This window comes from Polistes fuscatus, unplaced genomic scaffold (assembly GCF_010416935.1).
Source record: "Polistes fuscatus isolate 324 unplaced genomic scaffold, CU_Pfus_HIC Scaffold8, whole genome shotgun sequence".
Lineage (NCBI taxonomy): Eukaryota > Metazoa > Arthropoda > Insecta > Hymenoptera > Vespidae > Polistes > Polistes fuscatus.
This window is the reverse complement of record NW_025113162.1, coordinates 8177067-8190677: the sequence shown is the minus strand read 5'-3', so window position 1 is coordinate 8190677 and position 13611 is coordinate 8177067. Positions and strand designations below refer to the sequence as shown.

At 38.4% G+C, this 13611-nt stretch overlaps 1 protein-coding gene across 1 annotated transcript; it reads left to right on the top strand.

The window, feature by feature from the left end:
- The first annotated feature begins 1020 nt into the window (after positions 1-1020).
- On the top strand, positions 1021-7723 carry LOC122524723 (paired mesoderm homeobox protein 2-like). Its single transcript, XM_043647128.1, has 4 exons — positions 1021-1282; positions 1690-2091; positions 6722-6955; positions 7121-7723. The coding sequence occupies exons 1-4, from the start codon at positions 1090-1092 to the stop codon at positions 7495-7497; spliced, it is 1206 nt and encodes a 401-aa protein (XP_043503063.1). The 5' UTR covers positions 1021-1089; the 3' UTR covers positions 7498-7723.
- The last annotated feature ends 5888 nt before the right edge of the window (positions 7724-13611 follow it).

The following is a 13611-nucleotide window of genomic DNA, read 5'->3' as shown; positions in this document are numbered from 1 at the left end:
CCCCTTATTTATCCATCTTTATCCAATCTCCGTGTCTATATCTATTCGATGAGACGTCGTTGTACGAGCCGACGATGTGCCGAGCATGTTTGCCCGAGCAATTACATTCCCGAACGCAATCCCATTTAAATATTGCCGAGTTTGGTGCTGGTAAATAGGGGACGACGCACCGTAGTAGCACAGGGTCGCAATTCGGGATTCGATTCAACGTGCGTGTCGTTTTTCTTTGCATCATTCCAAAATTCTTGTTTCCTTTGTTTCTTTTTTTTTTTTTATAAAATTTAAAGCAAAGAGCGTTGATTTATTCGGAAATCGATGATGGCGGAAAACGTGATTTGAAAAAATAATAATAATATATATACATGTATCAGATTTGAATATTAAATTTCTTGTTCAAATTTGATCAATATTAAATAATCATATAAAGTAAAAATCTCGTTAAGTTTCTTATTTCAAATAAAACAATAATTATATTTAAACAAGAAGAAGAAGAATAAAAAGCTAAATAAAATCGGCGGAAGGAATAGACGAGCCGAAAGGTGTGCGCGCGGCCCTGAAGGTGCGATTTGCACCTTTGAGAAGAAGCGAGAGGGTAAAAGAGAGATGCGAGGGAGAGGAGGAGGGGGTCGAGAGAACGCGCTGTTGGGGTTTTCGGATGCGTTAGGAAGCTTAGGTAGGGAGGACGAGGAGTCGAAGAGAAGGGGTTGCAAAGGACGACGAGGAGGGTAGTTTGGGGGTGCAGGAATGCTAATGAGGGGAGTGGTGTCTCGCTAAGAGGAGATAGGTTCGGGAGAGAGGGAGGATTGTAGGAAGGGGTTTGAAGAGGGTTCGCTTTGGTGGGCGTGAACGAATGCCGCCCATTTGGAATCCGATTGGTCGGCGTTCGAATGGCGTCCTGGGGGTGCGTGCCCTCTCGGTGGTTGGTACTTGGACCGATAGGAAAAGTGAGAGCCGCCTTCGTACCTACTTCGTACCTACTTCGTACCCGCCACAACGTCTAACCCCCTTCGGTGTCTGTTCTCGCGAGCGAACAACTCTCGCGAGTGAGGTAGCCGAGCTACCTAACCCGAGAGTTTAGTATTATCGATAATGGAGCAACTCGCCCAGTTTGTCTCGAAAAGTTTTCAAGAGAACGCGACCGCTCCGTTACCCGTCATCGTCGTTGACGAGGATGCGACCACTCAACTTGGATTCCTCAGGAATAACACAGAACGCGCAACCTCTACGCGAATCACCCTCAGTGTCGCGCATCTTCTCGGTGATGACAACGGAAATGAATCCCGTATGTCTCTCCCTCTCTCTTCTTTTCTTTTTCCTTTTATCTCTATCTTTGTTTTATTTCTTTCCTTCATTCTTGTTTTGAGCTACAGGATCTCGCATATATGAGAGAGATAAGATTTAGTGGAAAGGATCCAGTGTATATTTACGCGAGTGACGAAAATCGTGCTTCGCGGAAAGAGGTGTCGTTTACCTATCGATATGTGTTTTTTTTTTCTTTTAAAAGGTGTTACACGATCCTTTCCTATGTGTATTTCATATTTTATAATTAAACATTTGGTTTACTTTGATTCCTTTGCTTTAACGATCTATCGTTGAATTACGAGTTGAAATTACGATCGAGAAAAGATATGTAATTGTCGATTAGATCGATAGCAGATGATTTATAATCGAACGCGAAACGTTCTCCAGATGGGAAGTCAACGAATCGGGAAAGCAGTCAGGAGGGTAACCAATCCAGTGTTGAGGTTGGTAACATCGAGGAGCCGCCATCGCCGGAAGCTCGGTTGCAACCGGAAGACCTTTCTGTTGCGACGACAAAGATCAAGGACGTGGTTAAGGAGGTCAAGGCCAGCACGGAGAACGCGTCACCCCTCAAAACACCGGAGCTGAAGTTGTCCGTACGAAAACTTTTGGGTTGCAGTCCATCGCCTCCGCCAATTACGAGAGATCGATCAGCCAGTCCGGAAAATTGCACGGAATCTAAAAACCGTGTAACGAGTTCCGATATTAAAACAACCATAAACGATTCTAAATTAACCACGCAAGTTGTCAGATCGCTGGTCCATAATAATCAAGATGAAGCTACAAAAGGTGAGAAGAAATAAATATATATTATGCGTGTTCGTTAATTATTTGAAATAATTATTTTTCTAATGTTTACACGTTGTTAGTTCCACTCGAAATATAACGAGAATAATCGTAAGAATCGATTCATTTATATTTGGATTAACGCAAGGATAAAAAGCACAAGACAGTTGCGGATTATTAGTTTCGACGTCCATCCAATGTGTGTTTCTCCTCTATCATCGCGAAGACGGAAACACTGAGGTCAAAAGCCTTAGCTCGAATACGACGTGTATCCCCATTGGAGGGTTCGATTCTCATTTATAATTCAGGACGTCGTCCGATAAAGCTTCCAAGCGAAAGGGTATACTCGCTGACCGTTCAAAATGTAACTATCATTGATTTCCGACACGTGCCAAATTTTACTTTTTCTTTTTTTTTTTTTTTCTACGATACACGAATAATCATCTAATTCGATCTTACGACTAATCGAGTTATCCAAACGATATGTATGATTATAAATGAATGAAATTTTTCTAACAGAGAGAGAGAGAGAGAGAGAGAGACAGAGAGACTTCATTCGTTCGTAGATCTTTTTCATCATAATAACCCGGTTTATCAAATAATTTTTCACATATGATTTACTTTTGTCTTGCATTTGATTATATAGAATACTATACAAATTTCGTGATACGATTCTCGCGTACTGCTGATTGATAAATTTGACAGAAACGAAGGGAAAATTATATAATTGGACGCGTTAACTTCCAACGACAAAAAACAAAAATAGATTAAAATATAAATTCGGCCAATGATTTGTCCAATGGATGGTCAAACTTGTGACCGGATGTGTAGGTGGTAACAACAACGGGATATCGGTCGCGGGAACGAAAAGTCAGTCGGAATAAATTTATGGGTTTAATATGCGGGTCGGTCGTGTCGGTCGTTTACGCCCCTCTAAAAGTGTACATCGTAGACACCATGTATATGGTGTATGTGTATGTAAGTGTATGTGGTCTATCTCTATCTCTCTTTCTCTCTCTCTTTCGCGTATCGTCGGACGTGTATTTCTCCGGGGCCCATAACTTTTCCCGATTAAGCGCAAATCAAAAAGCAATCTGCCGAGCCCCCCCCTGGCAGCCATCGGAGGCGCGAAAGTAAAATCATAAATATCCGCGGGAAAAGGAGAGGAGTCGGGTTGGAGTACGTAAGGAAAGAGGGGGAGGTGGTCGTTCGAGCGAGAGGATAAACGGAGAGACCTAGGGGGTAAAGGGGGGCTCAGGGAGGGTGGGATTGACGTGCGCGCGCTGTAAGTGCCGCAGTAGATCAGCTCGTCTGACCATAGCTAGGGAAAATTGCACGTCCGATCCTAGCATTGACTTCGATCACTGCATCACCGATGGTCTCTCATTGCGATAACCTCTGAGAAATTGAAATTCTCTTCTCTTGATGGAACCCCGCACCGACGATCCGATTATTTTTATGCTCGATCGATGATATCAGAATTTGATACTTGTTTCTTTTGGTTTTTGATACGAATGTTAAAATGAATTGGTATGTATCAATTGGAATTATGTTAAAGAATCCAGCTAGGATTCTTTTAAAGTATTCTACAAATTCTTGTTAATTTTAAATTCAATATAATTAACCCTTTACACTCAAAGTAAACTAATACCTGAACAGTAGTATAACTATCCTTAGAAGTACAAAGGATTAAATTGGTATGTTACAATTGGAAGAAACAATTGTGAAACATTTTAGCCTTTGCACTCCAGTTAGGATTCTTTTAAAGTATTCTACAAATTCTCTTGTTAGTTTTAAATTCAATATAAAATTAACCCTTTACACATTCGAAGCAAAGCAAATACCTGAACAGTAGTATAACTGTTCTTAGGAGTACGAAGGGTTAAATGTATGGGAGTATAAAATTTAATTGTAGTTCATATTTTCATGGGTATCCCTGTGCTTGTGGGAGAGTACAAAGGGTTGTTAGAATATATACTAAATAATAAAAGAGCATATACATACTTTTATAAGCATTAACACAGCAACCAACACAGGGATGTTAGAGGAAGACACGTTAAATTATGAAATATCACGGGATTTATGTTATCGAACACTAATTCACATTTACGCTAAGGTAACTGAGAAGAAGAAGAACAAACGGCGAGGGTTTATCGTGTTTATCCCGTTTCGGGCTTTCTCCGCCTAATAATCCGAAATATCTCCGATTCGTTTGGTCGTCGAGTAAAATACAGAGAAAGGAAGAAGAATAAGTCGAATGCTTCGCCGAAAGAGAGCAAGTTGAAATGGTGCCTTTCGGTATCATTCCGCTAGGAGCAAGAGGGCAGGAAGCTTTTCGTAATCGAATTAGTCGACCCTTCGTGTCCGAGTGTGATTGCTTCGGGTCTTTTGCCGAGGGTTAAACTCTCTCTCTCTACTCTTCTCTCTTTTCTTCCCTTACACGTTACGAGATCGCTGATCATACAAGGAATCCTATCGCTAGTTCTTCAACAAAACACTATATCTTTATTTTTAATGTTCTTTCTAACTATTAAACTTTTTACACAATCAATCAATCAATCAACATTCGTATTGTTAAATTTAATTTTCTTGAAAATAACGAATGAAAGGGTCTCTCGCAAAAAGTTTATTCAAATTTGCCTGCCCCCCCCCTTTGCCACCTTAATTTCTAAACTTTAGTACTGGACTCTAGTGAAATTGTAATTGTTTTTCGGAACGAAACAAAAAGAAAACGAATACAAATCCAATATGGTCGTTGTAGGTGATTAAAGTTGGTCGTTATTGAGAAAAACGATAGGACGAGTTTGTAGTTTAACGTAGATGTAACGCTCGCGAGAGACATTCGCGGTGGGATGAGTTGGGGTGGGCTGGGCTGGGGTGGATGGAGAAAAAGAGAGGAAGGAAGGGTGGGGCTGTAAACCGCGCGAGTTATTTTCCGAGGAGGGATTTTAAACCGCTGTACATATGGATGCGGGCTTTCCTACGGCAGGGGGTTCCGATTGGATTACGTAGCTATGCGTTAATTGATTAAAGCGCTATACGCATTGCCGTATGGTAGCCATTTTCGTGACGCGCCTGCGTATCGTCAGAAAATAATACAACTTTATCTTTCATCTTTATTTACAACGTAACATAGAAATCTGTTTTCATAGATTTCAACAAATGAGAACAACAAATTCTCCCAATTGAAACATTTTTCATAAATAATTCGTTGGAAAATTAATATAATTTGACGAGAGATTTTATATTATCAGACGAAATTGATAAAAATTGTTTTAAGATCAAACGTTAAGATCGTAGGTAGGAAATAATTTGAAATGTAAGTGTCATAGTAAAATCGTTTTGACTAAATAAATTCCATCGGACAGATGGAGAAAGCCAAAAGAGAGAGGGTGATTAAGGTGGGAGAAATCTAAGGGTATAGAAGAAGGGTAAAGGGAAGGAGAAGAAGAAGAAGAAGTGACTAACGACCCCCTATAAGACTTGCGTAGCTCACCACTTTGCTAAATTATATAAATCACATCCCCTTCGTCAAGGGCTCTTACGAGAGGCGCTTAATCCTCCCCCGGCTCCACCCACAGCCCCCCCACATCGAACCAACTCCCTGAGTTCCCATCGGCCAACACCTCCTGAGAGTTGTACCGTAGTTACTTTACATTAAGCACCCATTAATTAAATACTATACTTCCTTTATTATCGGCTTTAGTGTCTCTTTAACTCGGTGCATCAACAATTATTTTTATTTTCGTAAAGTACTATTTTCTTTCTTCGATTTCGTAAATAATTATAGCAAAAAATGAGGTCCGATGTAATAATAATGATTGTTAAATTATTTTTGAATTTAAGGAAGCATCGAAGTTTGATTTAAAAACGATTAGGATAATTGGTAATTGTAAGTTATTTGGAATATGATTTTTTTCGAAGTTGGTACGAAAAATATGTAATCCACTCATAAACAAATGTACTAATTTGATAAAGACAATCATATTCTGAATAATTGTTAAACAATCAAAGAACATATCTTATTTTGTTCGAAATTTTGATGAACATTAATGGTTTACAATGATCGATAAAAAATTTTAAACGAAAAAAGTCATAGAAATTTGTTCACGGATGTTTGAAGTTGGCAAATAATTCCCGGTAGGAAAATCATAATCCGCGAAAAAGGATGAAGAAAATACTCCGAGAAGATGGTCTTCGCTAATGTTAGCCAATAACAAGGTTCTTCTCGACGTATGATTTGAATAAGAATCTCGTAAGCGCCTTAGTCAAAATTTATGTTGATGGCGTGCAGACCGACATCAATGACCCGTGAAAGATCAGAAAGATCAATTTCGAATTCCCTTGTGTTAGTTCCAGCATCGTTGCATTAATCATATCAGATTATTCCGAGAAAAACTTCTCAGCGAAATATCGATTACGTTTAGAATCCTGATTGTATTTTCAATCCGATTTCAATTCTACGATTTTGTTTACACACAGCCAGTTGAATAATAATAATAAATGATATTTTCGACAATAATTATTATTATTATATTTTATATCACAATTAAAAACGATAAAATTATGAATAAAATATAAAAGCAAAAATTAGAAAATGACTTATCGTCCAACACGATATATAAATATCCAGGATCAAATTGCCGTGGAAATGGTAACGGAAATGGGAAACAGAGAAGATCTAGAACGAATTTCACGTTGGAACAACTCGCCGAATTGGAGAGGCTCTTCGATGAAACTCATTATCCGGATGCGTTTATGAGAGAAGAATTAAGTCAGAGACTTGGGTTGAGCGAGGCACGAGTACAAGTTTGGTTCCAGAATCGTCGTGCTAAATGCCGCAAACACGAAAGTCAATTGCACAAAGGTGAGAGAGAGAGAAAGACTGAGTATATTATTATTATTATTTAAAATTTGGGGTTATAGTTTAACGTCCCTTTAATTTCTATAAACATTGTTTGGACATTTGTTTATTCCAAAATTAGCAATTTACAGGAAACAATTTGAATTCTCATTCGAATGGGATAAGAAGGTGTTGCAGGTGGTATGGTGCTGGCACCGCGAAGTCCACCGACAACATTGGAACCGTGCAGAGTGGCACCGTATTTGCCAGCTCTGAGACTTCATCCACCGATCCAAGGTGGTGGAAATAACGTGAGTGCTGCAGCCGCAGCAGCAGCAAGTTCGGCGTTTGACCCAGCCGTTCTCCATTATGCCGCGGCAGGTGGCCTTTTTTGTTTGCCACCGCCACCACCACCACCACCGACATCTTCCAATCATCCGCATCCCTTAAGCCTAGCTGCTTCTTTGGCCGCGGCAGCGGCACGTTCCAAGAACAGCAGCATCGCTGATCTGAGGCTTAAAGCTAGGCGACATCAGGAAGCCCTTGGACTCGACAGGCCAGCGTAAATGATCTAATCGATGATCGATTATGATTACGTTGTGAACGATCGATTATGATTACGATTCGATACTTTTAACTGAGAGAACATACGAGCCAAGAACGGATGTGTCGGAACACGAGTTGTTGATGATTTTTAAACAAAACGAGCACACTTCTCTTCTTCTGTGCGTTCGTAACCAAGTATCGTGAATTTTCCTTCTAACGATCGAGAACTCATTTGATTGTTTCAAATCAAAACAAAAAATATATTCGGAAAGGAACAATAATACTTTCCCGATAAAACGATTAATCGTTGTGTTCGTCGGGTTGTGTTACATTCGTTGATGACGTACTCTCCGACGGAAAGGACGCTGACCTCCTCCTATCGATTGCATTATGGTATACGCTTATCGTATTGTCTTCTCATGCGATATTTCCAACATTATTCTGGTTTTAACGATATACCTATTGTAATCTATATGTTTCTCTTACATACATAGTTTCCTGTATGTGATACTATTAAAATTCGGTTTTTATTAAAATACTTATATCTTTTTTATCGTACATATATAATTTTCATCATTGTAATTATCTTTTTTAAATTATTATTTTGATCGTATCGTTTTCGAGAAAAATGATCTCCATTATACAATTACAATTCTTCCTACGAATAATATTTCTAATAGCTCGATTATATTCCTCGTTTGAATTATTTTTTTCAGCTACTAGAAACCATTGTCAGAATATTGCTCGAAAAAAAGAAAAAATATCAAATATATATATAGGAATACAATAGAAGAATTCTTTTTATCTGATCGTGAGTCTAATACTCTAATGAATTATCCCAATAATGAAGAAACATAATCAGAATCTTAGGAAAAAAAAAAAAGGAAGAAAATGAATATATCCTTTGTTGATAATCAATGACAAACTTGAGATACTAGAATATTATTCCTATTAATATTTGTAATAGGGGTTGAAATAGTAAACGATCGGGAATCGTAATGGGAATCCAGTAGTGTTTATGGATCGGTCATCCGAGTGGTATAAGACGTAAGACATAATTCTTGGGGATGATTCACTGATGGTGTATGGGGGTGGTAGTGGTGGTGGTGGTGGTGGTGTTGGACGTTGGACGAATAAGTTGCTCGTTCCTCGAGAATTTCTCGGTATCCTCAAGCAGGAATGGGGGTGGTGGGGTAGTGTAGCATAGTTGGCGGTGATGTTACGATGGTGTTATACAGTTGTAGTGGTAGTGTTAGCTAACTCCGGGGATGTTGGTGGTGGTCCAGCAGTAGCAACAGCACCAGCAACCAGCACCAGCACCAGCACCAACAGCAGCAGCATTGCTGTCGGGGCGCTAATGCAATAACGCGACGCTACACGGATAAATCAAGACGGGTGAACCGTCCCGCCAGTAGCGTAACTATGTAATCGCGTTACCCTCCAACTCCCAAGGGCGCCGTTATCGTCTCAACCGTGTTACCCTATTTGGGACCAACCGAACGGCTCTGGGTGTGTGTGTCTTTTCCATTCTAAAAATCCTATCCTATTTCTTTTTGACGAAATAACAACAAAAAGCAATTGATAAATGGTTACAATGATTAAATGATTCAAAGAGAAATGTGTAAAGTAGGGGGGGATGAAAGGATATATTTGTTCATTTTATGAATCTTATAATTGTACGGAAATATTTTATTCCTTTTTGAGATGAGATAAATAATCAACTAAATTTCTTATTATACGGATTGAAAAAAAGTAATTTAAATAGATATCGTATTGATCTAGAAAAAAAAAAATAGAAAAAATATAAGGAACACCAGGATATAATCGGTTGAGCTTAATTTTAATTAGAATAACGGACGATTCTTAATTTCTAATCTGCGTACGCTCGAATGATCCGCGTTGTATCGTCACCAATTACAAAATCCCCATTGGACGAGGAGAAAATTCGTTCGCTTGAAAAAGGGATGAAACAGAGAACACGACTGGTCCCCCTTCTTCCTTCTCCCCACCCCCTTTTTACTCCTTTTTCCCTCCGCGTTCTTCTCGCTTGGAGAACACCGCGAGTTAAATAAAATGGAATATAAAATACAAAAAAAAAAGAAAAACAAAAAGAAAAATACAAAAAAAGGAAGAAGAAGTTGGAGAGGAAACTCGAGAGGATAATTTCGAGGGTTAGTCGAAGAAAAAGTGAGAGAAGTATAGTAAAAAAAAAAGACAAAAAAAAGGGAGAGAGGAGTTCGCGAAGAGGGTTGGTTGATGAGGAAGTAAGAGGGGATGGGAACGAGGGAGGGGAGGGATAGGGGGGGAAGATAAGCGAGCGCAATACCTCGCTTATTCTAATCCGAGTTTGAAGGAGTTTTCTTCTTTTTTTTTCTTTTTCTCTTTTTCTCTTACAGTTACTCGTAAATTGGCCGTCGTTTGTCCGCCGCCAAGGGGTCGGCCCTGGCGTGACTCGAACGACCAAATCTCACCCTCCACTCTTCTTCTTCTTCTTCTTCCTCTTCCTCCTCCCCGTCCTCCTCTTATTCGTTTCGTTTCTTGTCCTTCGAGAAAAGGACTTTTCTATCTTCCTTCCAGATTTTTTGCCATTTCCTTCTTATTTATCTTCAACTTTGTAATGATTTATGATAAGAATTCGTAACGATAAAGCATATAGCACAGGAAACGGGCGCGCGTTTACTATTTACAGTTGAAAGAAGAAATTGAAACGATAAAAAATATCGTAGTAATTGATAATAGAACATTAAAGGGGGGAGGAGAGGGAGGGGAAGGGAGGGGAAGTTAAAATGCTATTCATCTTTCGTGGGTGTCGAGTACCTCTAACTGCGAAATAATGTCTCGTTGGAAACGACCAACATCATCAATTATCATACACCCTTCATTCCTTCCTTCCTTCCTTCCTACAGGACGAAACTAGTAATGCTATAGCAAGAACAATTGGGAAAAGAACCTAAAGGGTGGGGTTGAGGGTTTCCTAGAAAGGGAACTCGCGGTTTGTTTCGTGGTCGTTTGTTTCTGTCCGCAAGTTTTTGTTCTTTTTATATTTATATATATATCTCATCGGGGTTAACGATTTTAGTACTTTAAATCTTTTAGAAAATGAAAATTAATTGCATTAGTTTGATCAACGAACTTAATATACGAAAATAAAATACTTTGATAAGTATCCTTATAAGGGATACCTTTAGATTATCAACAATTTGTTCGATCTACGTGTATATCCGAGTAGATAATTTACAAGATAATCAATCGGTTAACCCGTGAACATACAGATAGGATGATGATGTAGTATAGGTATTAGATATATAGTAGAACGTGAAACGAACATCGATTTGATTTGTACTACAAATGAGTTTGACAAATCCTGGAAAACAACGTATCATTCCTGTTACGATTGTTGATACGATTTAATCTAGATATAACGAAAGAAAATGTAAATATATTATCATTCGGCAGGGAATTCAATGAATTACGATGAATCATCGTTATAAATAAATATTCAATATTAGAATAGGATTTGTTCTCTTTATAATATTTTTTTCTGACACCGGGTTCTTACAAACGTTCAAATTGATTCTTTCTTCAAAACTTTGTCATCGACAAGACTTTATTTCTTATTTTGTAATGATTTCTAATGTTAGTATTAATAATTAATATCGTAAATTAAATGAAGAAATTTCTAAGATAAAAGATACGATTTTGTTGGTTCCATTGAATAATAATTAAAAACAATTCTGTAATCGTAATAAGAATTAATATAATTAATATCTCACAACGTAAGAGACAAATTTATTCGATATTTACAGAATTATATTTACAATGACCAATAATTAAAGTTAACAAGAAAATATATATATATTACAATTGAAGAGGTGTGAGAAAGAAACAAATCGAATAGCAATTCTAGAAGATGTTAAGTTTCACAGTGAACTTATCCAAGCTCGTGTTACATTAAATAATAAAGTCAGTGATTGCAGCAAGAGAAAAAGTAGAAGAGAAGAGAGTTGGTAGAGAAGAAGAAGGAAGGAAGAAGAAGAAGGAAGGAAGAAGAAGAAGAACCGTAGTAGTGGGAAATATTGTGAAGGGGGTTGGGTGGTTGGTGTAAGATTCGAGGGGTAGGGGGTTGAGGTTGGGGTTGGGTTGGGTTGGGGAAGAGGTAGAGAAGAGTCGATGGTTGTGCAGGAAGGAAGGAAGGTGGTAGTAGATCGGTGGTGGTAAACGGGGCCTTTACACCCCCGCCAGATATATCATCGCCTGGCAGTTATGTGTGTCATGAATTTTAGATTATCCTTGGATTAGATTAAGGGGCGGGCATGCAGGGGTGCCACGAGCGAGCCACCACCACCACCACCACCACCCCGCCACCCACCACCACCACCACCATCAACACCAACACCAGAACCAGCAGCAGCAGCAACACCACCACCACCACCATCACCAACTGTGGAAGGCAGAACGAGGCCAGCACATAGCCCCGTTTGAATTATTTCCAAATCTTTCTAACATATCCTTCTTTTTCGCATTCTTCTCCTCCATCACGTTTTCTTCTACGGTGAAGTAGTAACGCCGATTGATTTCCTGCTACTTTTTTTACTTTCTTTCTTTTTTTTTTTTTTACAAGACCAGAGAGAAGGAGAGAGATGAACGAGGTATACTGGTACATTCATATAAAAAGAAGAAAAAGAAGAAGAAGAAGGAAGACGGGGAAAAAAGGTAAATCGTTTTCTTATTATCGATTTACATTTACAACAGCATCCAGCCGGGCAAGTGAACTAAAGTAAAATGTAAGTTACCACCCTTTAAGCAAATTCAAAAAGTAACATAGCGCAAAGTGTGAAACTCGTGAACTTTATTTTCCAGGGTGATCATCCAATTGGAATTTCAGTAGGAGTTTTAGCTGGTAGAAGGGGTTGCAATAGAAAACGATGCAAGTTAAGAAGGAAGAAGAAAGGAAGGGTGGAAAAGAAACTGCTGGATTGAAAGAGAAAAAGAAAAAAAGAAAGAGAGAGAGAGAGAGAAATAGAAAGATAGAAATAGAAAAAAGAGTGGGGAAGAAACGAGGGGTTAAACGGTGTTCCAGGCTTGAACGAATCCGATGCCGAATCAATTCGCGTAATAGTCTAGGGGGTTGGAGGTTATAGAGAGTGCTCATGGACGTTAAACCGACTACGTTTATCGTACATTTGATATCTCTCTCTCTTTCTCTCTTTTCAGATCCAGTTTGGTTGGAAGGCAGCTAGCTAGCTTGCTAGCTTTCTCCCTTCTCGGAAGAAACACATTGCAAGAGTGGGGTTTGGGGTGGTAAGCTTCGATACGGACCATTACCGCACCTGTCCCTCAAGTTCGACCGTACGAGAAACGAGGCAAACTCTAATGAAGAGAAGCAATCACTTAAGCAGCCTCGTATACGTACGTTTTATTCGCGAGAGATAAGCTTTAACGTCTCTCATCCCTTATCTTCAACCTTTAGCAAAAAAGAAAAACAAGCAAGCAAACAAACAAAATTGAGTAAACGGTTCCCCTTTTCCAACTACAAAACATATGGTGTTCGTATACCTTGAACGGGACCGTACAATTTGTTCTCCTCATATCGTAATTCGAATTTTGATCATTTTTATATTCATTTGAATCATCATCTTCATTGTCATTGTTTTGTAATTTAATTGTTGTTGTTTTATCGATCGAATGAATAACATTATAAAATGCCAATATCCTTTATTCTTGATTAATTAGCGAATAGTCTTTAACATAAATCCAAATTGGCAAAAGTTTTAATAAAAAAATCCTCTTTTAACAAACGAGCATACAATATTATTATTATTATCATCATCATCATCATCATTATCATCTCATGTGTATGTATCGACGTAATATGTGTTAGTGAAAATCTGTGTTATTTTCAAATAGTATATATTAATAATGCGGGTTGTTTTTATTACTATATAAACGTTGAATGGAAGCATTCGTCTGACACGAGAGAGGAATAAAATTCAATCTTATTCAATCGGGAGACAAAATTGAAACTATTCAAGTTCGATATAATTCGACTTAATTGTCACGTAAATTCATCAATAAATTCGATTTAGTAACGCAAGGTGTACGTCATTTATATATGTACATATATATATATACAT

What these genes read in the sequence shown, in the direction of transcription:
- LOC122524723 (XM_043647128.1), top strand. Translation starts at nt 1,090, where the DNA reads ATGGAGCAACTCGCCCAGTTTGTCTCGAAAAGTTTTCAAGAGAACGCG. An exon ending in TGACAACGGAAATGAATCCC is followed by an intron (nt 1,283 to 1,689) that starts GTATGTCTCTCC and finishes AACGTTCTCCAG; the next exon opens with ATGGGAAGTCAACGAATCGG. An exon ending in TCAAGATGAAGCTACAAAAG is followed by an intron (nt 2,092 to 6,721) that starts GTGAGAAGAAAT and finishes ATAAATATCCAG; the next exon opens with GATCAAATTGCCGTGGAAAT.